This window comes from Colius striatus, chromosome 13, assembly GCF_028858725.1.
Source record: "Colius striatus isolate bColStr4 chromosome 13, bColStr4.1.hap1, whole genome shotgun sequence".
Taxonomy (NCBI): Eukaryota; Metazoa; Chordata; class Aves; order Coliiformes; family Coliidae; genus Colius; species Colius striatus.
The window spans coordinates 13081365-13109015 of record NC_084771.1 but is presented as its reverse complement, the minus strand read 5'-3'; the positions used below and the strand labels follow the sequence as shown (position 1 = coordinate 13109015).

Below are 27651 nucleotides of genomic sequence, written 5' to 3'. Positions count from 1 at the left end.
ACACTGTGGTCAGTTGATTCATCCACTGTGATATTTTGAGCCTGATAGGAGCAGGTAAACATCCTTTGCAATTTGTTTAGCAACAGCTTCCAAGCTACCAGCTGAGCAGAGTGCTGTGGAAGTGGGCAACTGGGGTGTAACTCCCTGCTGTGCTCCTGCAGGGCAGTGCTAGGGTGGGCAATCCACTCAGCCAGTGCCCCTGACAAAGGTATTTAAACTGCTCAGCTTTAACCCCAAGGATGCATAGGGATGAAGAAGCATCAGTATAATTCAGTAGTCTTTAGATTTCAGATGTGCCAGACATTGCTAGCTCTTGCAAAATACTGAGTTGTTTGGTGATTTTCCCACTCCCTCTCTTTGGATATGGAAGTGTCACCTAAGTGCAATATTTAGGGCTGGATGAGCCATTAAAATGAGACCATGTGGTGATATTAAAGAAGAGGTGGGCCAGTCCCAGTTGGAAGATGAGCTCTGCTGTCATTGCTTCTTTCCCTGCCATGGGAAGCTGCCCCTTTCCCACCACAATTATTGCCTTCTGTGACTGAGGAGCTCAGTGCTGAAGCAGCCAAGGAGTCCATGGTAAGATGACAAGAGAAACCCACTTGGCTGAAAACACAGTGCTGGGCAACCCTAAGGATTGTTTGTTCTTGGTGCGGTTCTTCCACGTATATGGATTAATGGCCCTTTGGAGTAGCTGGCAATTGCCTAGGCTTTAGGGATACAACATTTTTAGGGTCTCTTCTGCAATGGGTCACAGAGCCAGGACTGCATGTTTCTGGGGCTGGGTGGGTCCTGGGCTGCCCTGGGGGGTATAATCCTGCACTGCGACTTGGGGTGAAAATGCTCATTCCTTGGGCGCACAAAGTAAATATTTAGCTGGCTTCTCTCAGCTGGCTGATCTAGAGGCAGGGGCTAGGGAGGCATTTAACACTTTTCCCCCTGCTTTGTGTTGTGTATTCTCACAACTTGAGGTAATTTGGTGATTTGACAGCATTTTTCCTTCATGCTGAACGTAAACAGGCATTTGACACACCTACTGCAGAAAGCAGCACGTTGAGGTGGGGGGCAAAAGGCAGCCAGGAGCTACTGGTGGTAGAGGACAGCGTGCTGTTGTCATTCTGAGCACCAGGTTCTGCACTGCACCAGCCGTGGCAGAGGTGTGCTGCAGATCACCTCAGTGTGCTGGGACTGGCACGGAGTGACTACTCACTGCCCCAGCCCTGCGTGGCCTGTGGCGGGATGTCCTGTGCCCCTGTACAGGGCATGCTGCAGCCCCAGATGCCCTGGCTCCATCCTCAGGATGCCCTGATGGCCCAGTGTGGATGGGACAGTCTGAGTTGTCCCAGTTAATTAACTAGGAGAACCAGCTAATTAGCTAGGAGAACCACTGATTCTGTATGGCATGAGAATTTTTTTCTTAGTTTCTTTTTGTTTTTGTTAATGAACACGTTCCATGTGCACATGGACATATCCTGGTGAGGCTTGAAGAGCTGAATTAAAGGGAAAAAAAGCCTCTTATTTTGCACCAGCAGTTAGCTGATGAAATGTGAAGATGCAATGGGCTGATTAGTGATTCTGGTAATGTAATTAATGCCTCTGTTCTTTCATATGTGCAGAGCTGGAGGTCGAGCTGAGCACTGAGTGAAAATTTGCCCTGAATGTGCAGTTCAGCACGCTCAAAGTTATTGCTCCCTAGTTATGATTCCTTCAGTAATTCCAAATTAAAGTTGATATACTTGTAAACGAAAAGCAGGGCATGCTTATGAATTACAAGGGCTGGAGAATTCCCTTGCAAGATGTGAATGTTAATGCAGCCAAAGCACCGTGAGCTGTGCAGAGGAGGGACTGGCAGCAGAAAACACCTTGGTGATTGTCCCTTCTTCCAGCTGCAGAGCTGGTGGAAGGGCCTGGCTGAAGTCCTCCCCTCCACTTCCCTGCCTGCTACAGGCAGCCAGCTTCATATCATTCTGCTGGTGCATCTTCTTAACATCTCAACCGTCAGAAAGCATTAACGTAATCCCCGGTCTGAACCCAAACTCGGATGAGCTCATTCTTGTCCATGACATGATTTTGGCACGCCTTACAATGAAACTTGGGGTTTTTTTCTTCCCAACGTTTTTAATAAACATCACATTATCAAAATATTAGTGACGCCGGCTCTGCCGTCGTTGGTTTACCACAGATAACAGCATGGAGTGTTCTTTCCGTTTTGATTCAATAGTGCATGACAAGGGAATCCAATTTGTTCAGATTTAGATGACATGCCTCCAATTATGTAATTCCATTAGGAGGTGCCTGCAGCCAAGTCTGTGCTCACAGTCTCGGCAGACATAACTCTAATGGGACGTGTTGCAATATTGCTGTGTGGTAAGCACAACTTTGATAGAGAGCACGACCTGTCTCTCCCAGTCGTGTTTGTGGGAATGGAGAAGATGAAAAACGGTCTAGCCGTACTTAGGGCTCTAATCTGGCAATAAGTTATGTCAGTACAAGAACAAAGCTTTGCAATGAAAGGTGGATTTGTGATGGCTATATATTTTATGTATTCAAAATCAGACAGTAAATGCAGCACTTTGAATATGATCTTATATTCAGTTCTATAAATGGAAGATATATCGGTCGCAGTTTTTCCCCTTGAATACTGTCTTAGATTCGGATATACTTGGGAATGTTGGATATTTATGAGGATATAAAGCAGTGATGAAAACATAAGACTAAATCTTAGCACAGTTACAACTTGCTTTAAATTATTAATCTTTAAGAAATGTGGTAAAAAAAATCTGCTATGCAAATGTCTGTGGGCCCAGGGTTGGTTGCAAACACATTACCATAGAGCTATCTAAATAATGTCTTTAAAATAATTGTGTAAACTTGATGCAGACTTACAGTTTCTGCAGGCAGGAAAAGGCAATTCTAGTGGCAGATCTGTCTCCCTAAGAAGTGAGATGTAACACCACTCATAAATAAAGCTGTTTAGATTAATTTAGCATCACTTGCAAACCAGGTTTCTGCAATGCCATTGGGTAACGTGGCTCAGACGGGGCTGGGCTGGGCTCAGCTCCCCCCGGGCTGCAAAGGGACTGGATGAGGGATGCATGGGATGTGGTTTTTATAGAATCGTTACACCTGGAAAAGACCTTTCAGATCATTGAGTCTATTGGTAGAGGATGCTCAGCCCTGGAAATTTAGAGGCATTTAATAGCTGCAAAAAGGTCAAAGCTATTTGTTCAGTCTTGCCCTAGTTGGGTTGGACCTGCCTGCAGGTTAGGATGAGCTGCACACCCCACCTCTGTTGTCCAGTTCTAACTGGGCCTCAGCCAAACATGTATTAGTTAAACATACAGCTTTTATTAAGAGGAAAAACTCCCTAATCCTTACTCTAGAAAAGTATAAGTGATAGCATCTCTACTTTCACAATCTTTCATAGTTCTCACATGAATATATGAAAGAATTTAATAATGTTCTAGGTTAGAATGTGGACATGCATATGTATGTATCTTTGAAATCTATCTTCTCTGACTTTCTTTCCCCTTATTTATGTTGAGAGAAGAAGCCAGCAAACGATTTCAGTGTATGATGCATCCAATATCACCTTTCACATAAGCAGAAAAAATATGCTTTCTCTGTTGATGTGATGAAACCAGGATGTATTTAAGTGGCTAGAGAAAGTGTCATTTTGATTAAAATAATGTGAAGAGGAGCCCAGTCTCTGTATATTCAAATGACTTATGGAGGTGCTGCTCTTTTAGTGACAGGATGGTGGAGATATAGCTAAAGCTGCCAGTGCTGCACCTGAGCCCTGGCCCAAATCGCCGCTGTCATGAGCCCTTTGGCACTGGCTGCCCTTGCCCACCTTCCTGCCCAGATTAGTTGCCAGAAAGCCCCACTCAGATGGCATTTGGCTGTGCATTAATCCAGCCCATCAGTGGATGGCTCACCCTGCAGATATAATGGACTATATCAATCTCAGGTTCAAAACCCAGTGTAATTTTGTGGGAATGGGTTGTTCAGATAAATTTGGTAGAGCACAGTTTCTTAATCTGCTAAATGGGAAAAGACACTGCAGCCTGGTGTTTATTGGATTTTGTGCAATTTGGGAAGAAATGAGATTGTTTTAGATTAACCCCTCCAGGAATGGACACTTAGGAAGAGGCTGTTGTCACTCAGACAGTTGATTTCCAGGTTTATTTGCTGCAGCAGTGCAGCTGCTGATGTGACTGAGAGCAGAGCCTGACGTACATTTCATCGTGTGCTGGAACACTCATCTGCTGAGCTCGAATGAGGCAGCGGCAATGTGCTACGAACCAGGCTGTGTCCCCCTGTGAGTGGCACTGCACAGTGCTTTGGCTTCTGTCCCTGGGAACCAAACTCCCAGGAGGGTTCTCTTGTGTGTTCAGGAGCCCACTGTGAAGTTGTTCATGAAGGCACCTGTGCTCCAAGGCAAGCTCTGCCTTTGGATGCCTTCACCTCTGCAAGTGCCCTGTTTGTCTCCCTTTTGGAAGTTTCCCAGGTAGGCTCAGAGGGCCACCATGGGGCTTGCCAGCTTCACCTCTGGATGCCAACGTGTTGCTGGATTAAGTGACAGCAAGCAGATCTGCATGCAAGTATCAGCACACATGGCTTAACACTTTTCTGGCTAGTAGGGTGAGCCAAGCATCACTGGCTGTCTGCAAAGCTGACATTGGATTCTTCACCTCCAAAGCTCTACTGCTGGACATGTTTCAAAGCAAAATGTGAAAAGTTTGGGGTCCAGAGGGGCTGTGCCTTGGCCCATGCAGCATATCCTTTTGTCTGGTCTTTGTAGGAGTACTTCCACATTACAGGGATGTCTGCACAAGGCAAATCACGAGAGCAGAACTGGGATTACCAGTGGTGCGTGCGCATGGGGCACAACAGGAGGAGTGCCCATCCTTACACCCCTAGCTGAAAGGCAGCCTGCTGCTGACCTTGAGACAGGGGGTTATTTCTCAGTACTGTGAGCAGAAATGTTCGGAGTATTATATTCTGAGACACCTTCTCAGAAAACATTTCCTTGCAGTCATTACAGCAGTGATGCCATAAGCCCGTCAGCAGCTCCCCTTTGAGGTGGTGGAGATGAATGGAGCAGAGTATCAGGAAAGGTCTTAGAGATTTGTTTGACCAAAGCCTATTAAATCAAGAGCCCATTAAGAAGGATGTTGTGTGCTGCTCAGCCTGGCAGGGCTGTAGCCTGACAGCACACAGGAGAGTGGCAGTCGGCAGCTCACCGTGCTGCTTGAGCTCTGGGGGTGCTGCCACAGCGATCCCACAGCGCTTGCTGGACCCACACCCTCTCCCAGAGCCTTGTCTGAACTGCATTATAAGCTCCTCAAAGCAGGAACCGTATTTGCCATGGTTCTGTAAACCCATGGAGATGAGTGGTCACCTCCTTCATTTGTGTTTAGCGTGGGATTTACAGAGGAAATATGCAAGCTACAGGGCAGACCCAGCCTGAGCTGGATCTCCTCTAGGCTGCAGTTATATCCATTACTGGGTAATGCTCAGTCACATCTGAACATGCATTTGTAGAGCTGTGATCAGCTGAAGGTGGCTTCAGGTCCTCCTTCAAAGGAGACAACCCCTCTACTTTGTGTGATATGATAATGTTCCCGTGTGGGAAAATAAATGTGTGCAAGTGCAACCCTGGTCATAGGTACTGTTTTTTTGGCAGGATGGTAGACCAGCAAGAATGACTGGAAAATCTTCTGTCTTTGCTATTCTCACATCCCCTGGTGATGTGGGACTTGACGCTGATGGGTCCTGAAGGGACAATCATGCCATCTTGTCCCTTCCCCCGGGGACACTCTCTGGGAGGACTGCCAAATATACCAGATTGGGAAAGGAGGAAAATCCAGGGTGGTTATAACTGATGCAAGGGGGATTTGCTGAGGAAGGTGCTGAGATAAATTAAGTCCTTCAATTGAAATGGAGACAGCAAGGTCATCTCTTTGCTCCCATGAGCTAGGGCAGTTCCTTTTCAGCCACTTTCCATCCCTTCATCCTTTTTCCAAGGTAAATGTTCTTCTGCTTCACACCTGCCACGCTTCTGGAGTGTGTTCACTTGTGCTCTGTTGCATTTCTTCATCAGAAATACACTGTGCATTTGTTTGGAGGAGGACAACTTGCATGGAGTTCCTACTCCCACAGCTGTGCTCCCGGCATTGGAAGGGTTGCAGTGGTTCAGATGGGTAGGGCAGACGTGGCAGAGGCAGGACTTGAAGCTTGCTGATTGCTGAACTGTAAATTTGAGCTGGAAAATGTGGCTGTACTGTAAAATTCAGGACACCATCTGTTTCATTGCTTGCTTGCAGTAACATTTGTACTTGATAATTAAAATGTCACACACATTTTTAGCCAGAATAATCCATAGAGGAGTAGAACTGTGTCTTCTGAAAATCATTCAAGAGATGCTCACAGATAGGATCGATGGTGTTTTGAACAATCTCTCACTGCTCAAAGAGGAATTTTGCACCTTTTTATTTCTGTTTTATATATATATATATATATATACACACGTGTGTGTGTGTGTGTGTGTCTATATTGACAAGGAGGTTAGAAGAATGGGAGCAAGGGCAGATCCTTTTGGAAGAAGCTGTGAATCTTAGTGAATAACCCTGGGTGTAATGTGGTTTGTTTTGCTTTCAGTTGGTCATGCCTGGGGCTAGGCTGGTGGTGCCTCTCCTTGTTTTCTTTTGGCAGTGTTTTGGTTTCAGGTGAAATCAGCTTGGTCTTAAGGGTACCTCAGGGGAGTGGAATGCTTTTTGCATAGCAATGCCAGCCCTCACCCCTTCCCCTAGTGCAGAAAGGAGCTGGGCTGCTCTGCTTGCCTGGCCCAGATTGCTCCCACTCCCTTTGTGGTGGCCTCAGGGCAGCTGCCAATTTGGCAGAAGTTTGCTTCATGGCACTGAAAAGCTACAAAAAAATGAATTTGCTTTTGGCTGTCTAAAAATAGGATTTTGTACATCTTAATGCTACAGATTAATTAACAACATAGGAGGCATCTGAGATCCATAACCATGCCATGTGTGCTAGCTGATAGCTGTGCTGAATGCGCCGCCGCTGACCCCCAGGAGAGCGTGTGGTGAGGCTTTGCCAGCTCAGTCTCTGGTTCCCAGGCACATCACACGCTTGGACCATGTGGATGTTCCTCTTCCAAGCACAACACAGCGGGCACATCCCTGCTTTGGTTCAGGGTTGTGGAAGAGGCACAAGTGGCATTTTCCATAAACATAGCTTTCCAAGGGCATTGTCCTAAGTCAGAATGAGCAAAATCTGCTTTTGCTAAATATGAGTGGAACTAGCAGATGTGGGAAACGGGACATTCCACTCATCGTGTAATGTTTGCAAAGTCCTGCTTGCTTAGCTGATGTAAAACCCCTCCCAGCTGAGCTTTGACACAACAAACACATCTATGGAGTTTTATTAGAAATGCACTCTGCTCTTCCCTGAAAATTTTAAATCCAGTTATGTCAGCTGTGTGTGAATAAGGTTTTTAAAACCCCGCTCTGCTGGGAGACATTTGAAGCTCACAGCTTTGCAGTGCATCGGTGTGTGCTATCAGTAACTAGTCAAGATTAAAGATGAAGTCTGTGCAGGAGCTGCAGCAAGTACTTCAGAAATGCTCGTCAGCCAGCAAGGTGCCTTCTGGGCTGTCTCCTGGCTTAAATCAAGCGTCATGATGACATGCCAGCATCTGTACAGACCCTCTTGTACGTCACAGCTCAAGACTTACCCTTGCAGGATGAGGTCTTGTGCTTCTGCCATGAGACTGTATTGTAATGTGAGAGAGAGGGTTTAAAATATTCTAATTGTCTGCCATGAAATTACAGTTTTGTTCCCTGGAGTAGAAAAGTGAGTTTAAATCATTAACGCCACAAGTCTCAGTGATGATTACGGAAATGTTTGCAAGTGACTTAATCAGTATAGTTTGTCTGAGTGGCTCATTTTAATATTATTTCACTGATTAAGTTTTCTTAGCTAATATGTGTTTCATTTCCAATTCAATTAAATGAGAATCCCCTTCCATTACACGATATTACTGAAGTGCCCTAGTGGGGCAGGAGCACACTTGGTATTTTCAATTGATACAGATTTCTTCATTATACAGTCTCATGGTGCTAAATGGAATCAATGAAAGACAAAATTAACATTGTAGCAAGCTGCAGCTGTAAATAAGTTGGCCATTCCTCGGTCTTCCTCTTAGTAGGCTGAGAATATATTAGTATCAGTTCATTAATTACATTTCAAAGACATTTTCAATAGATGCCTGCCTTTGACAGAAATTTAGGAAGCCTGGGAAGGATTTTAGGCTTTTCCTTGGATTATGGTATGCTCAATGATTATGGTAAGTAAAATACAAGTTGCATTAATGTGCCTTTTTTATATGCTATATATCCTCACTTTAGCTGTTAAAAGCACTTTGTGTAACCTAACATGGGATGTATTAACTGCATACGGAAGATTATCTGCAGATGGCTCGTGGAAGAATTAACATCAGCCTTACATTCTTTCACGTGAGCCAAACCTCCTCCTTTTATATATTATTGAAGAGAATTGATTGAGCTCTGTATAGTAACAGATGATTTTATGAAGACCTCTCTGGAATCCGTTCCCTGCTGTGGGACCTGCAGAGGTCTCAGAGCTGATCGTATGATCTCTCTCTTAAGAGCTCCAAGATTTCTCCAGCGCTGAAATGGGACTGTTGGATACGTACTTGTATATACAGAGGAGCTGGGAGGCACGTTGCCATGATTCGAGAAGCGATTAGGAAATTGCAACGAGTGCTCCGGAAATGCAATAAATCACAACTTCTAAGTACACATGCCTACATTCATAAAAAAGACAAATGTATGTGTTAAGCTGAGGCAGGAGCCTTCTGCACCCTCTCGCTTCCAGATCTTATTAACAACAAAACTTGCAAGCGAGGTGCACAGGGTTCAGCAACCTTCTGCTTCACGTGGCCCAGCTAACGTGTGCACCCTTTGGGTGGCTGGTGGGTGGCAGGAGGAGTGTCAGTGGCCATGGGGCATGTTCAGCACAGCAGCCCCTGTCTCATGATTCTCCTTCCATGCTGCTCGGCACGGCTGTGTGTTCAGCTTGTGCCCTCCACTTGCACGCTCAGGCCACAGCACAGCCTGTCTGAAGTATTTGGTTTATTAAATTATTGAAAGTATTTTCATCTGGTCAGAGAGTACGTGGCTTAGCACAGTTAAGACATAGCTAAAATATATATATAGATACAAGGATAAAGCTATTTCCTTTAATACTAAATATATGCTTTTTGTAAACAAGAACCTGGTTTTTAACTTTTTTTTTAGACTCTTATAAATATTTTAGCATAGTTATTCTGGCTCCATAAGTGCAATGAAAATGTTAGCTTTGGCATATCAATCGTGCTTTACAGATGACTGTAATTTCCTGAATGTCAAAACTCTGAATTTTTCTACTAAGCAAACTTTTCAGTGGCAAAATAGATTGCCTCCATAATATATCACTGTGTGCAGGAAAAAATGAAATCTTTATGTACTGTATTATGAATCAATGAGGCATTAAGATTCTTGGAAGGGTGAGTGGACTCTGGAAAATGAAAAACTGCTACTATTCCCTCTCTTTAAACCACTGCTTATGGAGTGTAGGCTTTCCAAACCTCTTATCTTTGCCACCACCGAAATATCAGTTACAAGTTGAAACCAATTCCTGCAGCAGCGTTTGGAAAGGGTAAATACTGGTGTAAATATCTGATTTATAGCAGCATCCTGTGGTTCTTCCTCAACTCTTTTGCAGTAGCCTCCTTCTCACTTTCGGAGGTCTGCTGTGCTCTGTAATGAATCTGTAATAGCTCTGTGAACGGGGAGGTGCTGTACTTGGAAGATGCTGGCGTGCCACAGCTCCGAGGGATGTGAGGTCCAGAGGACAGGGACAGTTGCTCACGCTGAGGGTAGGAAGGTGCTGGTGGCACCCTGTGGGCTTCAGAGTTTGATTTTTTTAAGAGACACCTTGACTTTTCCTAGTGGCAAAATGCAGCTCTGCATCCTGATTTGTGAGGGATAGTCACCCTCAGCAAGAAAGACACTCTCCAACGCCAGGACATTGCATGCTGCTGAAGCCAACATCACAAGCATCTCTGGGGTCTCAACACCACTGATGCCATTCAGATGCCTCTATCGTGTAACTAAGCTAACAAGGAAGGAAGCTTTACTGCTCTAGGTAGGTTGTAGTGGGAGATGGGTGTTTCCAAAGGATAGTTCCTGGCAGGTTAGGTGGGTGGGATGGGTCTGGGCCCCTCAGCCCAGCATTGCCACCCTTTCCCATGCCAGACTCCAGGGTGGAGGCAGTGGATTCGGGACAGGCTCCAGTGGCTGAGTCACTCCTCTGTTTGCCCAGCCTAAAAATGGAAACTTGCTTCTTATGCACCACTAAAAAAAACCCTCATGTAAAAAGGCCACTGTTCTTGCTGAATTGGTTGTGAGCAAGGGTATCCTGCAGAGATGTTAATAATACAGGCAATTATGAAATTAATACCACTCTGGCAGATCTGCAGGGCAGCTCTCCCCTCAGTGCTGTGGACAATTAGTTTGTGTGTGAGGGCAGCTGGGAGCGTGTGTGAGGCTGCATATTTGTTATTTATTTAAAGCCTTATTTTCATTATCCTCGTGTGCATGTGTCATGCCTGCACATATATGAACCTGTACCTTGAGCTGCAAAATCTTATAGTCGCTGCCTTCCTCTGCTTGAAATGCTTCTCTTTTGCAGATCTTTCCTATTTGGTAATTTCATGGGCAATGATGGGCTGATGTAATTGCTGCTCTTGCGAAATCCAGCTCCTTTTTATGGGCTCCTCTGGCACTTTTCTCCTGCTGCCGTTGCTGTGGGTAGGCTGCTCGCTTCCTACCCCCACCATTAGTGTTTCTAGACAAAACATCTCTGTGATTCATTGGGTGCTGATAGAAGTGAAAACATAATGATTACTTAGAGGAAATGTAAATTTACATTTGCTAATGGCTTTAATTCACAGTTCTGAAATACTTATCTCCTTTCCTCCCAGGCCCTTGTTTGGAGCTAATGCATCATTCTCCCATGCCTCCCTGAGACCCAGAGTAAAGGAATATAGTCTGCCTGCTTGTAGTTTTGCAGGCTGCCACAGAGGAAAGTGGTGTTTGTTCCTCCTCCTCCTCCTTCCCTCCCTCCCCATAATCTTTATATTTCACTTCTTTAATGAAGAAGTCATTCGTCCGTCTAGATTTTGCTGTAGTTTTAATTTTGGATGAGGTGGAGCTGGAAGTTTAATGGAAATGTCTGAATGACAAGATGTCTTATAGGAACAAATAGGATGCAGCCTCAGGTCTGTTTGCTTGGCAGGTGCTACACTGGGGATGTTGGGGAGAAGAGAGGAGAAGGGGAGCTGACCTGCTCCAGTAACCCTGCTCCATGCTCACCTCCTTGTAAGCACCACAGTCACAGCAGGGAAGGACCTTGCGTGGGCAGCTGTGCAGCCTCCATGGGACACTGGTCAGGAGATCTTCTCCCTGAAGCTCCTGAGGGTTCACAACAGCCTCTCTTGCTCCTCTGCTGCTCAGAGATGTGGTCTGTTGCCCTTATCTGTGGGGCTGGGAGCAGAGAGGAGTGCTGTGGGAAGTCCATGGGTGATGCTTCTTGGCTGCTGCTGTTGCCAACCACATCACTGATGCAAAGCATCTGGGACCAATCTGGAGTAGATGCAAACATTTGATTCCCAGCACTGCGTCAGTGAGGCTGCCAAATATTTTGGCCTTGTCTCTATGAGCTGTGCTGCAGGAGAACCCCTCAGCAGGGAAGAGATATTCCCATTTTGAGGGTGTTTCCAAGTGTGCATGGTTGAGGCGAGAGAGGCTGTCAGCAGGATGCTCACTCTTGTCCCTCTTTTAATTGTGTCTCTAGGTGACAAAGTTTGTTAAGAATCAGGATGAGTAACAGTATTGAGGGTTTTGCCTCTCCCTGAGTGATCTCTAAACAGATGCCTGCCTCCAACAAACAAGACAGCAGGGGTATTTCTCTTGGAGGAACAATTTGCAGTATTAGCAAATCAAATTCTCAGTGGGCCACTCTTGATGGGAATTAACCTCACCTACTGGGAGCGGAGCACTCTGGGCGCTCAGCAGGGCATGATTGAGTTGGACTTCTTGCCAGGACGTGGTGGGCCTGATTGATTGGCAGGGAGACCCTCTGCTGAGGGTTAAAATCCATCAGCAGCTTTGGAGGTGCTCAGGGAGGGTTTCTGAGAGCAGAGCAAGGAATGTGAGGCTCCCACTGTTTGCTTCCTGACCCCCCCATCATCGTCCAGGACTGGGCTGTCAGATTATCCCGAGCAGCGGCGTCTGGGCGAAGGAGCAACACGGGAGCCTGCCCACGCACCGGGTCAGTTCACTGAGGGGAAGGGGATGGCATCTGGGGCCTGTGCATGGGGCATCTTCCTCTGCCTGGATGAGCTGTCTGAGAGAAGCTGCTGTCTCTGAAAAAGAAAGCCCCCTGTTGCTCAGCTTGCACAAGAGTGTGTGACTGCTCTTGTCTAAATGAGCTCCGTGGATTCTTACCCAGTGGCGTGAGCGGTTTGTGGGGAGGGTGGGAAGGACACCTGTGCTGCTGGTTCTGGTGATTGTGAATTGTTTCTGGTGCCAGCACCAACCCCATGATTATTTTTCTTTTTTCAGCAACGTCATCCTTTGCATCATATGCAGGATCTCTGCTGCAGGGTTTTCAGGTCGTTTTCTTTGCTTTTTGGCTGGATGTGGTACGTGTTTGGTCTGTCCCTCTGCCCCATCAGAGGGAACTTTCCTTTCAAAATGTCCACCTTCACCTATAGCGTACTTTGGACTCACATTGCCCTCTTAATGTAGTACAAAACTCATGGACTGGGGAAAAAAAGACCCAGAATGGGAAACATTCCCAAATTTCCCTTCCTCCCCTATCTCCACCCAAAAAGATGGAGGCACTTGTGAAAATTGTCTCCCATTCATTGCACAAGCCTGTCTGTGACTCCAAACTGTCCTAGCCAGGCTTGCCATCTGGGTGAGCTTGACCTAGATACAAACTGGTGTGTTTGAGCCAGCTTAAAGGTACCTTTAGTTTTGCTGAGTGAATGGGGCAGTCCCTGGTATTTTCCCTGGAAATCATAGCTCTGCTTTCTCAGCCCTTTCCTAATGCTGTGTTCTCCTAGGTTAGTTTGCCTCAGGCACATTCTGGGGAGGAGGTCAGGATGTTCCTAGGGCTGCAGTTCTCCCCGTGCAAAGGCTGTAGGTTTCTCACCCTCCTTAGCCTACAAAGCCCTTCTTGCTGTAGCATCATTTCTCGGCAGGACTGGGAAAAGGTCATTCAGTCCCTCAGTCCCTCACCTACTGATGCATGCACTAATGGATGTAATGAGGAGTGGATGTTTAGCTTTCAGCTTCCCTCTCCACCTCCTTACCTCATAGCTCCATCAAGCCAGGCTCAGGTTTCCAGGCTGAAGTCATGGCAGCTGCCAGAGTCTGACCTCTGGCCCTCCTCTACCTCAGCAAGCAATTAAACAGCACGGCAGCCTCTGTCCTCTGGCAGGGATCGATACTCCTCAGCCTTGGCATCAGTGGGAGCTTGGACCCAAAGAGGCTCAACTGAAGGCAGCCCTAGTTGTGGTCCTCGTGGAAATGGCGTCTGCTTGGATGCCACAGCAGTTGCTTAGAGCCTCTCCATCGGGGTGAAGGTGCCCTGGGAGCACGTGCAGGAGGTAAAGCCACTAGACAAGAGTTTCCTGGTGAGCCCTTTGCAGCCGGCACACAGCCACTGCTCTCCAGCCCTGCTAATGGATCTCAGCTGCTGATGGTCTGGTTTGCCAGGAAGAGGGCTTGTGCCACAGCAAAGGAGCAGCAAAAGGAGCTGCAAACCTTGCCCACACTCTCCATCCACAGGTTTGGCCATAACCCTTTCTCTCTACATCACCCGGGTTGTGGCTGCTTTGCATTCCTGCTTGCACAGCCAGGGTGGTTGGGTTGGAATGGGATGTACTCTTACTTTGGGAGATTCTGACCCGTTTTGGTGTTTAAACAAAGTCACCCCTTCCTCATCTACTTTCAGCAGAACAGCTCTGCACACATGGGCCTCCCAGGCACTGAGGCACAAGTAGTTGCGTATCCCTTCCCTGGAGGGTTCTCTGGGCTCTGAAGTCTCTGGCTTTCCTCAGTGCTGTCATCCCCTGGGGTTTCACACCTCCTCACTTTGACTTCCTTTTTATTTCTTTAATGTTGCTTTTAGAAGCTTGCACAAGGATGCTTTTTAAAAAATCATTAGATTGGAAAAAAGGATTCTCATCGAGACCCTGTGCTGGGCAGAGATCTGGGGAAGGGGCTGGCACAGATGCACTATGTGACCACAGAATTATCCTTCAAAGCGAGAAAATGGCTCAGTCTCAATAACACCCTCAGAGAAATTCACCGAGCTCTTTGAGGTTTCAGCTCGCTTTGTATTTTCTGCAGGGGTTGTGCAGAAAGGAGAGGGGGCTGCTTTAGGCTGAGAACCAGAGAGCTGAAAACAAGTCCATCCACTGACAGCACACTTTTCTTGCTCCCTTTCAATAAAATCCATCTCACCTCAGCAAAAGTCATCTAACAAACATTTCAGGCAGTGGCTTGCACTGTGCCCCCAACCTGGGACGTGTTGCTCTTGTGTGGGGTCTGTGGGATGCTGGCATTGGGCAGCATCCCTTGTGCAGGAGGAAGAGGAGGAGACAACATCTTCATGACCATACATGTTATTAAAGTGTCCTGGGAGCGGCCATGGGGCCGCTGCTGCTGTGGAGATGTTGCCTGTGCTGGGTCAGTTGGAGGGAGCTGTGGCTCAGGCTGGGTGACCTGTGGCTTTCCTGGCACTGCTGTGATGCCAGGACAGTGTGACAGCTACTGTGCTGAGAGGATGCAGCATGAGGGCTGCCATTGCTATGGCTGCGGGGAGGCCAGGCACATCTCTCCTCTCACCATGCTGGCTTCCAGCATGTCACCCTGCCTGTCTCTGCCCTTTTCCCATTTTCCATGTCCCACCTCTAGGTAGAAGACCCCAGGAAAGCCCAGCTTTCACACCTCGGCAGACAACACAAGCTGTTGCTGAGCCTTTATCTCAGGGAAGCTTCTAACCTTTCCTGAGCTCCTCTGTGGTAATGGATCTTGTGCAAATAATTCACTGCTCCTGCAAATGCTCTGGCTGAATTGAGCCTTGCAGTGATGTGATAAGCAGAGCAGGTGGTGCAGCGTGGGGAGCCAGCTCAGCACTGTGGGACTCTTTAGTCACCGGTTCCTCGGGGAATAACTGTGCACGGGGAGATACCAGGAGTAAGTGCCTCCATCTTGCGTTCCTAATGGCTCCAGGGTCAACCCCTCCTTTCTGAGTTGCCCATGAGCTCCTTTGTTCTCTGCTTCATAGGCATTCAGCTTAACTTTATTAGAAAACCTGTGTTTCTGATGAGTGCAGCTCTTTAAGTTGGAGGGATGATTCACAGTGAAGTTTATGCTCTACCTGCAAACATATTGTCTCGGACTCTGAAGCACAAGCTTCAAGGAATGGGCAAGAGCTCAACACCCCCTTGTTAAGCTGGCAGAAAGAACAAGCTGTTACGTACAGAGCTAAAAATAATTGCAAAGCTTTGAGTTTTCCAGTTGCAGCAGAAGGATGCTTTAAGCACTGATGGCCAAATCCATCTCTGGCACTGCTCTGACTTGACAATACATTAAAGCTTTTGTGACTTTTTGAAGCTCAGTTCAGATAAAGGCAGAGCAGCGTGGCTGCTTTTCTGGAGCCACTGTGATTTGTAGCTTGGATGAGAGTGGCTTGGGGCAAACCCGAGAGCTGGTGTTCCCAAAAGGGACAGGGTCTTTTTTTTTTTTTTGGTAGAGTTCTAACAGGGAAACTTGAGAAGAAAAGAAATGCACAAAATAGCTGAGATTGACCTAGGAGCTGATGAAACATCTCTCTGTACAGTCACGTCTTGAAAGCAGGATTCGTGTGGGAAGTACTGGCATGGTGCAGATAGCAGCCAGGAGCCTGTTTGCAGAGAGCTGTGTTAAGGCCAGATAGGATAGGGGCTCCATCTAGGGCATGCCATAAGCATCCCAGGCCTCCTGGCCACTGGATGCTGGAGGGAGCCCAGACACCTCCACACTCACTGCAGAGCCCAGTGAGCATCTTTTCTCAGCCTCCTCTCCCCACTCACCTTCGGCTGCGCCGTTTTCCCCTGACAGGTGCCGATGGGGATCTCTGCCTGGCCGAGACCACCAGCCCCCCAGGGCCACAGTGATCCATTACAGTGCAGTTTCTCCTGCCAACATCCAAGTTTTTGTTCATTCTTTTGTTTTCACAACAGCAGCCAAGGGAAGCGCTTTGTCACCTCCTGTGACCAAAGAGCACAAAGGGAGAGCGGCTGAAGAGTTTGAGCTATGATAAAGTGCTCGCTGTATCGATCTTGGCTCAGGATTTGTTTCTCTCCTTGCATTAACTCCCCATCAATTCCTGTGATGACCCTGGAGCTTTTGGTTTGGTCAGCCTTCTCCCTCAGCTGGCAGTACCCCTGGGCCTGCACCCTGCTCCCACCCAGCCTCGCTGAGCTGCTGATGGGCCAGGTCATACAAGTTGCTCTGGAGTAAGCAGTTGCTTTTACCTCCTCCGTCATCACAGCTCTGTTCCTATATGTTAGTAGCTCTGGTTAGCAGTGCTATATGCTACTAACTGTTACTGCTTCAGGGTCACATTATTTTAGTGCAGTATCCCAGTAAATTAGATCCAAATGTGAGGAGTCCTTGGCAAGAGTTATAGAAGGTGCTTGGTTTTGCCCCAGAGATACTCAATTTCCCCATGTAAGGGACCCTGACAAGGTTATGTTGTCTGTGCATCCAAGGAGCCTACTGTACAGGGATGGCTCCTGCTTGTCTGAGTGGTTGGTTGGGGCAATGGTGCTTGTGGTAAGGTCTTTCCCTTTCCCAGGTTGAGTTCTCCAATACTGCCTGAGGCCCACAGAGATGGGGCAGAGCAAAACTTCCCCATCTTTATAAGGGAAAATGGATGGCAGCTGCCACTCTAGGTGCACAACATGAAAGTGAGCTTCATCCTTGCTTCCTCTTCACTCCAGCTATCACTGTGAAATCATTTAAGGGCCCTTTGGGGAAGAAGGACCTTCCTCAGGGTCGTGGCAGAGTCTGTGGCCGGGGGGTGAGCATGGGGAGGGTGACAGAGCCGGCTGCGGTGTCCGGCTCTCCAAGCAGGAGGTGCCGTTGTGTCCGGCTGCTGATGCTGTTCTGGCGTTCCTGGGCTTTATTTGGTTTTGCAAGATTATTTTACTCTGTACTTATTTATTGATGAGCATAGACACTCTAAATAGGAAGAGGAACAGCGACTCTCCGCTCTTTCTTTCCCTTCATTGCTGGATGCTTTTGGAGCTTGTGGTTCACTTTTTAAGTCCACTCGGAGACAATTTTCTGTAAAACATTGACATCTAGTGGCTTCTCTGCCAAAGGAAATGATAGAGAACAAAAGATTGGCTGCAGGGTGGCCAGTGGTGATGCCTCTTGGAACACTAAAGTGACTTTAATTTAAAGTCACTTCTCCTTAGGCAACACTAAGGACACAGCAATCACACCCCAGGGGCTTGGAGTGCCCAGGTGCCCACTTCTCAGTGTCCTTTCCTGGAGGAGTGGCCTTCACTGCCAGGACAATTGGCCTATTGAGCTGCTTTAGTTCCATTTACTTAAGCAGATGATTGACATCTTGATAGGGTACCTCCAGCATCACCACTGAGGTCGTCATATTAAGGGAGGTGTGGAAAGCTCAGTGTATGTGGCTCCAGGCCACTGGCGAAGGACAGCGTGGTGTTTGATAGTGGATATTAATGTGTGACCGAGAGTGAGCTCTTAGTGCTTCATGTAGAGTTCAGCTGGCAGTCTGGTGGGGTTCCCTGTGCCTCGCACGTGCCACCGTCCTATTGCTTGGAATTGTTTTCACTTACGAAATGCTGTAATGTGCCCTTTAATTTCCTGTTATGTACTTATATTTCCTCTCTCTCATTGTTGCAGTCTTGTATCAGGCAAAAGCAGGAAGATAAAATGGGATTTGTATCGGATTTTCCGAGATCCTCACTTCGGTGCAAATGAGTTGGGGCTTCTGGGCATGTCTCATTTGTCTGGTCTGTGAAAGGAAATGTCTTGTAGGACTGTCTTCCTCAGAGGTGTAATGCTGCTCTGGGACTGAGACCCACAGCTGCTCATGGGGAAACATAGCACAAGCAGCTTTCTGCAGGCTGCATAAACTTGTCTGTGCAGCTCTGTTGTATGAGGGAAATAAGGAAGCCAGAGCTACCCGTGTGCTGCATGGGCTGGGGCTTACATCCTGGCTCACGTTTTGGTTTTCTCCCAAGGGCTGGGGAGAGCATCAGTTGAGACACCCAGCAGGTAGGGCAAAACCCATTGAGCAGAGACAGCTGTGTGGGAGCGGGTCGCTCCCTTCCCCTGCTCAGCTGTCCTTCCCCCCACAGAGGCACAGGCAGAGCAGGTCTCTGCAGCAGGGCCCCCTCTCGAGTGCATCTCCACGTTGATGTTGCAGGTTAACACGCTGTGTGCTGGAGATGCACGGGACTAAACACTCTGCCTTCCTCTCCCCTTGGCAGGAACTTCTACTACATCACCATCCTGCGTGACCCCGTCTCCCGGTACCTGAGCGAATGGCGGCACGTCCAGCGAGGGGCCACGTGGAAGGCGTCCCTGCACGTCTGCGACGGGCGCTCCCCCACCACCGAGGAGCTGCCCAGCTGCTACACGGGGGACGACTGGTCGGGCTGTACCCTGCACGAGTTCATGGATTGCCCCTACAACCTCGCCAACAACCGCCAGGTCCGCATGCTGTCCGACCTCAGCCTGGTGGGATGCTACAACCTGTCGGTCATGCCCGAGGAGCAGAGGAATAAGGTTCTGCTGGACAGCGCCAAGGAGAACCTGAAGCGGATGGCCTTCTTCGGCCTGACCGAATTCCAGCGGAAGACTCAGTATCTGTTTGAGAAGACTTTCAACATGAACTTCATCTCGCCGTTCACGCAGTACAACAGCACAAGGGCCTCCAGCGTGGAGATAGACGAGCAGACTCAGCAGCGCATCGAGGCCCTCAATTTTTTAGACGTGGAATTGTACGATTATGCAAAAGACCTGTTTTTGCAGCGGTACCAGTACATGCGGCAGAAGGAGCACCAGGAAGCGCGGCGGAAACGCCAGGAGCAGCGCAAGATCCTGCGGGCGCAGCAGGCCAGGCTGCGGGACCGCGGCGGCAACGCCTCCAGCACTGACTACATAGGCAATGTGGAGCGGTGGCGGCGGTAGTGGAAGCCCAGCCCAGCCAACCCGCACGGCCGAGCAGCCCAACCGAAGGAGGGTTTGAAGCAAAAAGAGGTTCAAATGTTGCCTTTGCAGTTGCCTTTGCAGTAAATGTTGTACTGTACGTGGAACACTTAATCTTAGCGTGTAATTAAGTTGTCCTTTTTAGGTTTGTTGGATTGTTTATGAAGCGGAGGAGCTGAGGAGGCTCGTTGGAAATGGGCGCTCGGACGGTTGTTTAACCGTAACAGGAGGGAAAAAAATCAAATCCCTACATTAGTTCCGAGTACAAAACGGGATGCTGGAAAATGTTCACGATGCTCAGCTGAAATCTATCTGGGAAGCAAACTCATTTCCTAATAATGAGCATTTAGCACACTCTCACATCAGTGTTTGAGCAAAACCTTTTCCCTTTGATTTTCTCTTAATTTCATTTTACGAATGCGTTTCCAAGGGCACCAACTGCTGACGATATTTACCCAGCTAATGAGCGGGCCATGGAGGGAACCACAAAGGTCTAGGAAAAAAAATACTGACTAGTTTTATGTATAATATTGGCTTTTCAAAGGAATAGAAGTAATTTCTCTAGTTATATAAATATTTAAACTTTTAAAACTTTTTCTACCTGCTGCTGTTTAGAGTTTTAAGCTTGATCTGTCTCATATTAAAAGAAAAAGACAAAAAAAAAAGACATGCATACTTTTCTGAACTCAATGCCAATGCTAAAGACACTGTTTCCAGAATCTTTCAGGGCAATATGATTTTAACCATTCTGGGAAAAAAAGTTACAGCACATCTTTCATGTTTCATAAAGCCTTTTCCAAATTACAGTCCTGTGACAGTGTCCGATTTTAAGTCTTTCTCACCCGTTAGGATGCGTAGTGCTGAATTTATCGCTCCTTAATGACTGGTGGTATGAACCAGATGAAGTTATGTTGCAGATATTTGTGTAGTGTCTTTAAAAAAAACATAAAACTCTCTAATCCCAGCAATATTATGCCGAGAATTGCTCAATGGAAGAAGTAGATTTACACTCGAGTTAGGATTTACTTCCAGTAAATCTTTGCTACACCAGATAAGAACGCGGCTGGTTTTTTTTCTTCCTACGTTCTTGAGTCCTTCTCAGCGGTGACAGGTGAGCAGTGATTCAAAATGAGGGAAACCAGTTTTACCATAGCCATAGTTTGACAGGATGGGAAGGTTGGGTGGTGCAGGGGTGCTCCAGAGCGGGCTGTGCTGGGCACAGGGTGCAGAGCGGTACCTGGACTGGGCACCCCGCAGCCCTTCAGCCTCCCCGAGACCCACCGGGACAAGGAGACGGGGCAGGAGGTGCCAGGGGCTCCTATGAATTTCTATGCAAAACAAAACAAAACCCCAACCTCTGCAAGGCTTGGGCTGGACAGTCAGCAAGGTCAGAGGTTTCGGTGGTAGCCTGTGACGCCGCTGAACCTGGCACCGACGCGCGGCCACGGAGGCACCCGAGAGGGGCTCCCCGTGCCGCGCTACACGATGCTCACAAGGCTCACTTGCACTATTGCCTTTCGCCTGTAATATTCCATACACCAGGAGGGCAGGGGGACATAAAAGGAGGCAGAAGGCTTTAGAAACATCCGATGGCTTCGTGCCTAAGTGGTTGGAAAGTGTTTTACATCTGGTGTTGTAGGGTGACCCTGGGGCAGCAATCCTGCCGGGGGCAAGTGGAGGGCAGAGCGGCAGCAAACCAGTACCCTGCAGTACCAGCCTGGAAAGGAGAACAACTTCTTGTACAGCAATTTTGGGTTTGTTTTGTTTTTTTAAATGAGAACTGCAGTTGCCAATATGATGTCTCGGTTGTATTTTGGTTTTTATGGGAGAGCATAACTCGCTCTTAAAACTGAAAGGCACTGCTGTAAACAGGACTTAACCGTGGGCGAGCTGGAGGGCCTGTTGCAGGAGGTGCATTTTGTTTTTATGCTGTGGTGTGCATGGTTTACAGAGCCTAGTTGCATTTTCTTTGTGTATACTGTTTATTGTAAATAGGGGATGTACGAATATAAGGATACCATTTTGTCATAACCATATCAAATCCTACTGATTTCCACTGTAGACGCTGTCTTATTGTGTAGATTTACAGGCCGATCCACTGACTTTGATTGTGTAATTTAACAATAGAACTGGTAAATAAAATTTAACTACAGCCTTCTGACTTTTGTGTGATTATTTCTTTCTCTGACAACATGTTGGGAATTGCAGAGTTCAGAATTAACAGTAATTTCAGCACAGATGGAAGAGCAGTTGACAGGCAAGTGAATGAGTTTGAAGCCATGGCTTTCAAGGGCAAAGCCACTTTGGACTTGCCATGGTTCAGGCATTACTTGCAGAGGTTTTAGAGTGCTTCTCAGAGCAGTCCTTGGAAGAACAGGCTGTGGTCTCTGGTGTTTAAATACGATTGACAATGGTCTGCAGCATTAAGGGGTTCTGTCTCTGTGTATACATGTATTTGTGTGTATGCATGTGATTGTTTTTTTCACTGTATATGACACACTCTGTTTTGGCTCCAGCTGGCTCTGAGGGTACCACTGACTTCCAGCCCATCCTTCTGTGTCTCTCCTGGGGACATTTTTAAAACACATAAAGCTAAACCAGAATTAGATGCAAAAGCAGATGAGAGTGAATTGAGTGTAGTGCCCCAGATGCCTTTTCCCATTTGGATGGAGGCATTTCTTTTCCTGGGGACTATAAAAGGTGGGCGGGATTGCAGGACTTTCAGCAGGGCTGTAGACCCAAAGGTGTCTGTAGGAGACCTGGCCCTGAGCTAGTCACATCCCCCTGTGAGGACAAAGGTGCCCTTTTTCTTGCAAGTACCTGCAGGGGCATCTGATCTCTGTGAAGCTTTTTGAGTCATGGGGAGTGGGGAATGGAGGAATCTGCCAGTGAATCTGCATTGATTGACGTGACTTTAGATATGGGTCTATTAGCGCACTGGAAAAGCTGCTGGTAGAGCTGCTAATGGGATAGAGGTCATGCAAGATGCTTCCTTGCAACTAAAAAAGCACCCAGCAGTGAAGTCTGGCATAAAAGCATTTGGGGTTGCCTTTCAGAGGAGTACTCTGCCAGTTGAGAAAACTCTTTTACCACAGGAGAGGAAGCATGGAGGAGGAGGGATGCGTTTGGACAGACAGACTTCAGAAGCTGAGGAGCTGCAGCAGCAAACCAAGTAGGACTCAGACCATCCGGTAAGTTTTGAAAAGCCTGGGCACACATTAAGAAAACTCTCGTGAGCACTGAGATGTTTAAGTTTCCACCAGAGAGGGTTGTCAGCAACACGGATGCTGTCAGCATCAGCCTGGGGCAGGTGGCGTGGAGCTGAGGGCTGCTCTGGAGGTGCTGATGTGTAGCACTACCATGTAATGTTACAGGGGATGGGGTGGTTCATTTCACCCTCCAAAGGATGGGAAAGTTGGTAGCTGTGAAACTTGAGTGGCCTTGCAAAGCACCATTCTTGGGGCTGATAGTTTGGGACTGAAACTTTTCCCAAGAGTCCCTGATACATCAGGGTTGCTGGAAGGAAACTGTTCGGCTGATTTTTGTCAATGAACTTTGCACCCTCCTTATATAACGGATGGTACCTTTATTTTGCTGTAGCACATGTTTGCTTCCAGTTAGTCTTTTTTGAGTAAAAATGAACTAATGGACTTTTTCATGTTATTTTTGAAATTGGCTCGTTAACCAAAATGATCAGAGCTGTGAATAAGACCTGACAGACACCAGTGCAATTGCTGTTTCAGCCCATGAAGTCACCAAGGAAAGGAGAAGAGGACCTGATGCATCTCCTTTCTGAAATGTCAGCCCAAAATATCAGATAATTGAGGGAAACTGTCAAACTAAGGCAAACCTTCAGCTGCAGACCCAGACTGCCAGGCTGGCCCAGGGAGGCACCAAGAGCAGCTCTGGGTGAAGAGGTCATCTTTATGGAGATCTCTTACGCAGGGGGAATGTTTTGCAAGCAATTGATAGATGTAAGTCTTTCATTTACTAAAACCATCTCTGCCTCTTAAGCGTCTGGGTGGGGCTGGGGATGGTTGGTTTGTCGATGGACCCTGCTGGGTTGCCAGTGTGTGGGAGGAGGAAACTGGAGTGTCCTTGCCACACCAGGCAGGAATGGGGATGCTGGGATGGGAGTTTGGGATCTCCTGCCTCCACAGTGGACAGAGCAATGACAGACTGAGTTAGGATCCAAACAAAGGTGGGTTCTGGGCTCTGGCGGCTTCAGACCTGGTGCTTCCCACCCCGCTGCCAGCAGCGAGGAGCAGCAGCCTGCACACAGCCTTCCTGAGCAAATAGCACAGCAGCTGAACTCTTCCCTGTGAAATTCAATTCTGGATTTCCTAAAGCAATCTCCCTGTTCCACCAGCCTCATCAGCAAAGAGTGTAATTTCATTTAGTCCATTTCTTGAGTTCAGAGTCAACTGCGTTGCCATCATGCTAATGCCACTGCTCTGCTATCTCTAGAGACGGAGCGACGAGTTTGGGCCTGAAATTGAATTTGGCTCTAAGCTTCAAGAAGATCCATCAACCAAATTACCCATGCTCTCTACCCAGAAGCTTTGTCATGCAGTTTAGCTCTGAGAGGATGCATTAGGCCAGGCAGGTGAGGTTATATGGCTTTTTGTTTTGGGAGCAATGAAATGCTGAAGCAATATATATGCAAAACAATCGAAATATTGATAGTGAGGCCTGAGTGCTCATTTTCAGAACAAGGCAGATGCTGCCTTTTGGTATTCTCAGCTTCTTGAGTTTGTGTCTTTCCTCCTGTGCTCACAAACAAGATTTTCACTTCCAAGGATGTTCACAAGCAGTTATTGGCATAAACTATATAAAGTGTGGAGGCTTTTATCAAATAGATGTATTTTCTGATGAGTATTCATGGGCAGAGGGCTGCAAACAGCTCCTGGCACAACATTCACTCGAGCCCTCATTTAGGGATGTCAAAGGGCTGTTAACTGGACTATTAATGTCATTATTAATGAAGCAATGATCACACTTTGGGCACTGTGGCCTTGCTGAAACTGTTCTGAAGTCCTTTGTCTGCTGTGTCCCACAGACTATAGAGAAAACATAACTGTTATTGCTGCCTTAAGGCTCCCTCCCTCTCTCGGCTGCTTCTCAGGCTGATGCTGAAGGCCTCCTGCTCACAGGTGTCTGCACAAGGGATAAGTGGGCACTGGCACCTTTAATACTATTAATCCCTTGCTTGCAACTCTCTCACCATTCATCACTCAAAGTCCAAATGATGCTTGAATGAAACAGTAAATAGAGATATAGATTTGGGTGGGGGTGAGCATGAGCTTTTAATGACCATCCGCCTATACCTTGAAGAATTTAACAGCTCTGTGAGCTGTATTCCTGGTTGCTTTGCTATCTTCTGCTGCTTTTTTCATTTCATCCAATTGTTTTTGCAAATTTTCAGTTATGTTTGGGATGTGAATGCAACAATGTTCCCAATTTTAGGAAGCCACACAGCCCTTTTTCTTTGACTGAGATTAAATCTATTCTGTAAAGTCATTTTTGCATTGGCCTGAACTTGTGTGTTAGTAACTTGGAATCCCTTTTCTGTAGTTCTTGAAAGAGTCTCTACCTGCCAGGTCAGATTTTCTATTAATATTCTATTTTCCAAGGCCATTAGGCCTGGTAGCAGGAAACTTTGAAGTCCCCATCTGAATTCTACTGCAGTCAACAGTCCAGCCCACGAATCTTTATCTGGTTTTGTGTCCTTTTTAACCCTGTCCCAATGTTTTGGTTTGACAGGACTCTTTTTCCTAGACTTTTTTTTCTATAAATGGAAAGGAGTAGAAATCTAAGGGATCTCAGGAGGGTCTGCAGATGACAAATCTCTGGAGTCTGGAATGATTGGCACCACAGCGTAGATTTGGTGGCTGTGGCACAACACTGGTTTTGCCAGCGAATGGTAGATTTTCTGGTAAAGGAGGTTTGAGAATGATGGGAGTTGTGATGAAAAGGGATACGTTCAAGGGATATTTAGACTGAATGAAAGGTGAGATTTCAGAACAGCTCTCTAATCTGAAGTTCTCAGCTCACACTTCTATTGTTGTTCCTCTTTGAAATTACACTCTGCTTTTAAATGCCGTCTTTAAATCACAAATGCAGTCTATAACAAGTTCCAATCCCCCACAGGCTGGATTTAAACCTTTGATTTCAGGTTTAGCCCAACCTGAGATGGAAATGGAAATCTAGAAGTACAAGCTGCTTTTTTGGGGGATGAGCTGAAACTGGGTGTGAGCCCTACAGCAGAGTTTCCCAAGGAAAGAAGGATGGTCAGCTTTGTCCAGTGAATTTTCCTCTGTGAGCATTGAGGGGCCTCACTCTCCCTTTGCAGTCTCAGTATAGCAACAGCTCTGTAGTGTTATTAATATTAGGTAAAGTACATGGAAAGTGTTACTTTGTGCAATATCAGCAGGTGGGTAGAGAGGTTATGCTGTGTGGGAGATGTGTGCTCCACAGGGGGGGAAAGTGGGAATTTCCCCTCTGGGCATGGCAAGCTGGGAAGCGTATTAATAGCCATCATTACATTAGAATAATTGCTGTGGAATCAGCAAGTGTGTGCATAATCTTTAGTGCCTGGGAAATCTCACACAGTTTCAAAATAATTAAAAGTGGGATTAATCTAGATGCCAGACAATGCCTGCCTAATTACTAATGAATAAAGCTGTCTGAATGGCTGCAGCACCCTCAGCAGCATCAGCTGCCCCAACACATGTAATTCAATCCTTACTAACACAGGAGGCACTGGAGATGCTGCTGTGGGGAGATGCTGCTGTGGGGAGATGCTGCTGTGGGGCTGAAGCCATGGGCTGTGGGGCTCTGGGACCATCTCAGCCTGGCCCTCCTGCAGCATCAGCGGTTGTGCAGATGTCCTCTGCACGTGGCTGGTGAGCTGGCCCCAGGATGTCCCCAAGGCAGGGATTTGGGGATAGAGGGGTGCAGAGAGTGGTTAAATGGCTGGGTGAGAAACCTCAGCCCTTCAGGGAGTCCTCAGTACCTCTGAGAAGCAGGATTCATGTAAAAAAGTACCCACTGGGAAGACGATCTGTCCCCATGCTTTGAAAGCTACTGTTTTGCAGACCTGACTTCAATATGTCATCTTTTGGTTCCTTTCAAAAATAAATCAGCAACTCTGGGAAGCACCTGGAGGCCCATGGAGCCCCTACATCCTAAAGACTCTTCACCAAGCACTGCACAAACCCAAAACTGCCACACTTGCAGTAACTCCTGCTGCTTGGGCTGAAGGAAAATGTTAGAAACTCCCTCTTCCTCTCTTCCCAGTGCTGTGTGTGTACTGATGCTGGGGGTCAACCTGTGCTGCTCCTGGGAAGTGCATTTGCTGCTGCCATTGCCCCAGTTGTTGTAATCCTTAGAGCTTTTTTTATGAGTGTGTATTTGTTTTGATTGAGCAGCAAAATCCATTGTCTGCCCCCCAGATGAAGACAGACTTAATTGCTGGGGTGGACAGATGAATGCAGTGAGTGACTCTGAGGCCCCTCTCTCCCTTTGGCAAACCCACCATCATCTCTTTCAAATGGCAGCTCCCTTGGTTTCTGGATACCTACAGATGAAAGAGAGATAACTGGCAAACAAAGTTCTCTGATCTCTCTTTACAAGCAGTGATTTCCCCCTGGAGAGATGGGTGTTGCAAAAAGAGTGGTTTATATGAGGTAAAAGTCATTGAGGCCGCGGATTCAGAAGCACCGCTGTTCCCCCTGCGATGGGCTCCACAGGCACTGCTCCTGTGGCAAAATCCCCCAGGTTTTGCAAATGATCAGCTCCTGAGGTGCTGCAGATAGCAAAATGGGGGGTTTTAAAATGGAAATGTATTTGTTGCCATCAGTTTGGGATGTGCAGTTGGAGCTGCTCAGCTCAGGCTGGTGGCCTCAGGCTCCAGGGCTCACTGGGCCATACCCGTGCGAGCAGAAGCGGAGGCCCTGTGTCACATCCATCCTGTCTCTACCAAGTTCAGGGCTGCATTGTGCCATCCAGGAGCTGGTCTCATCACCAGCACTCGGGCAGCCAAAGAGGGGGGTGCTCCAGGGGTTTGGGTTGGCAGAGGGGATGGGCGTGGAGGGTCTGGACCTGGGGTGACAAGCACAAGGTGGGGATGGGGAGCAGGAGGCTGTGCAAGCCAGCATTTCGCTCCTGGTTAGAGAACATAAAGCTGAATTTGATGCTGTGCAAAATTAATGTGGCTGCATTGTTTATTTATGTATATGGAAGTTACAGGTGCTTCCTG

General features: G+C 47.4%; 1 protein-coding gene across 1 annotated transcript in view; it reads left to right on the top strand.

Moving 5' to 3' along the window:
* HS6ST2 (heparan sulfate 6-O-sulfotransferase 2) overlaps nt 1-21539 on the top strand; it is a 130716-nt gene extending 109177 nt beyond the window's left edge. Inside the window, exon 2 of the mRNA XM_062006545.1 lies at nt 18671-21539. Coding sequence (XP_061862529.1) covers nt 18671-19373 — 703 coding nt within the window. The 3' untranslated portion in view covers nt 19374-21539. The remainder of the gene's footprint in view (nt 1-18670) is intronic.
* Nucleotides 21540-27651: the final 6112 nt, after the last annotated feature.